The 1,163-nt window shown below is 33.5% G+C and overlaps 1 protein-coding gene across 1 annotated transcript; it reads right to left on the bottom strand.

Moving 5' to 3' along the window:
• Positions 1 to 220: 220 nt before the first annotated feature.
• On the bottom strand, positions 221 to 828 carry LOC108357437 (multiple inositol polyphosphate phosphatase 1-like; the record flags this gene model as incomplete). The annotated part of the gene is made up of 1 exon (XM_017608513.1): positions 221 to 828. A coding segment is annotated over one exon (570 nt), but the record flags the coding sequence as incomplete, so codon positions are not given.
• Positions 829 to 1,163: the final 335 nt, after the last annotated feature.

The following is a 1,163-nucleotide window of genomic DNA, read 5'->3' as shown; positions in this document are numbered from 1 at the left end:
GAACTGGTAGGATCTATCTCCAACAAATGCAAATTTGTGTTCAAGGATTATATTTTCTGACAAGAAAATTGCTGTTGAATTTATTTTGGTATTAATTGCGTTGAATCTTTACGATCCACAAGCAGTTATATTTCTGGATCTGACTTTTCAGTTGTGCCCCTTTTAAAGATATATGTATGTAGTATATATATATACATGAAATAAACATTTTCAAGATTTATTTTTGATTTTTAAAACGACTTTTTAATTAATTAGTAATTATTGAAACAACAAATATACAATTGATGAAATAAATAATAATAATTCACCCAGAGATTTAACTAAGGAGTCCGCGCCGGAATCTGCGCAATAATATGTACTGCATTCAGCTGTAAAAAGTGTATTATATCGTTTTAAAACTTCTGACCAATTGCATAAACCGACGTCGCACCAATCGAGATCAACCGCGTTTTGATTGAGGAAGAATATAACTTTGTCGGCGATACCAGTTTCACAAGCATATTTTACGGCAACGAAATTGGATGCAAAAGGGTCTAAATTGCTAGTTTTCCAACGATAGTCGCTGCTATTATAGTTGGCGGCAGTAAGTGGAATAGCATCCTTGGCTATGCCCAAAGCAGTGAGCAAGGTCTGTACACCACTCGTGTGTCCAAAATAAGCCACTACGTTGGGTGCGCTTGGGCTATCAAGATGAATTAACATGTCTTGAACTGCTCGACAATTAAGATGAGAATTTTCCTCGTATCCATAGCCTAGTTTGTGATAGTATTTCATATCGTCTTCGTACTCAAAAACGCTAACCTGTTCAGGTGTGAAGACCTGTAAAAGAATATAAAAGGTATAACACAATTAAGGCTTTCAAGTTTTGTTTTTAAAATTTGTGGGTTAAACAAAATGTTAAGAGTAATTGTATCTACAACTAATCTGTAATAATCCACATTATTAAAATAATTCAATCACCCTCAGGGTTTTTGCAACAGCAATTAAGTAAAATTTAATGACATACGCTTGAAAACTGTATTTAATGAAGAAAAATAAATGATCTTTTAATTTTATTTAGGATTTTCGGGAATACTTAGCATCAGGTACATCTCTTTTTAGTCCCCAACAGTAGTCAGCTAACATATTTGAACTCCATTTTCCCTGGTACCATTTTTCTGTGT

Source organism: Rhagoletis zephyria, unplaced genomic scaffold, assembly GCF_001687245.7.
Source record: "Rhagoletis zephyria isolate East Lansing unplaced genomic scaffold, Rhagoletis_zephyria_1.1 Rzeph_scaffold_77525, whole genome shotgun sequence".
In the NCBI taxonomy this organism is placed as follows: Eukaryota; Metazoa; Arthropoda; class Insecta; order Diptera; family Tephritidae; genus Rhagoletis; species Rhagoletis zephyria.
The sequence above is the reverse complement of the archived record's forward strand: the minus strand, read 5'-3'. Positions and strand labels throughout refer to the sequence as shown.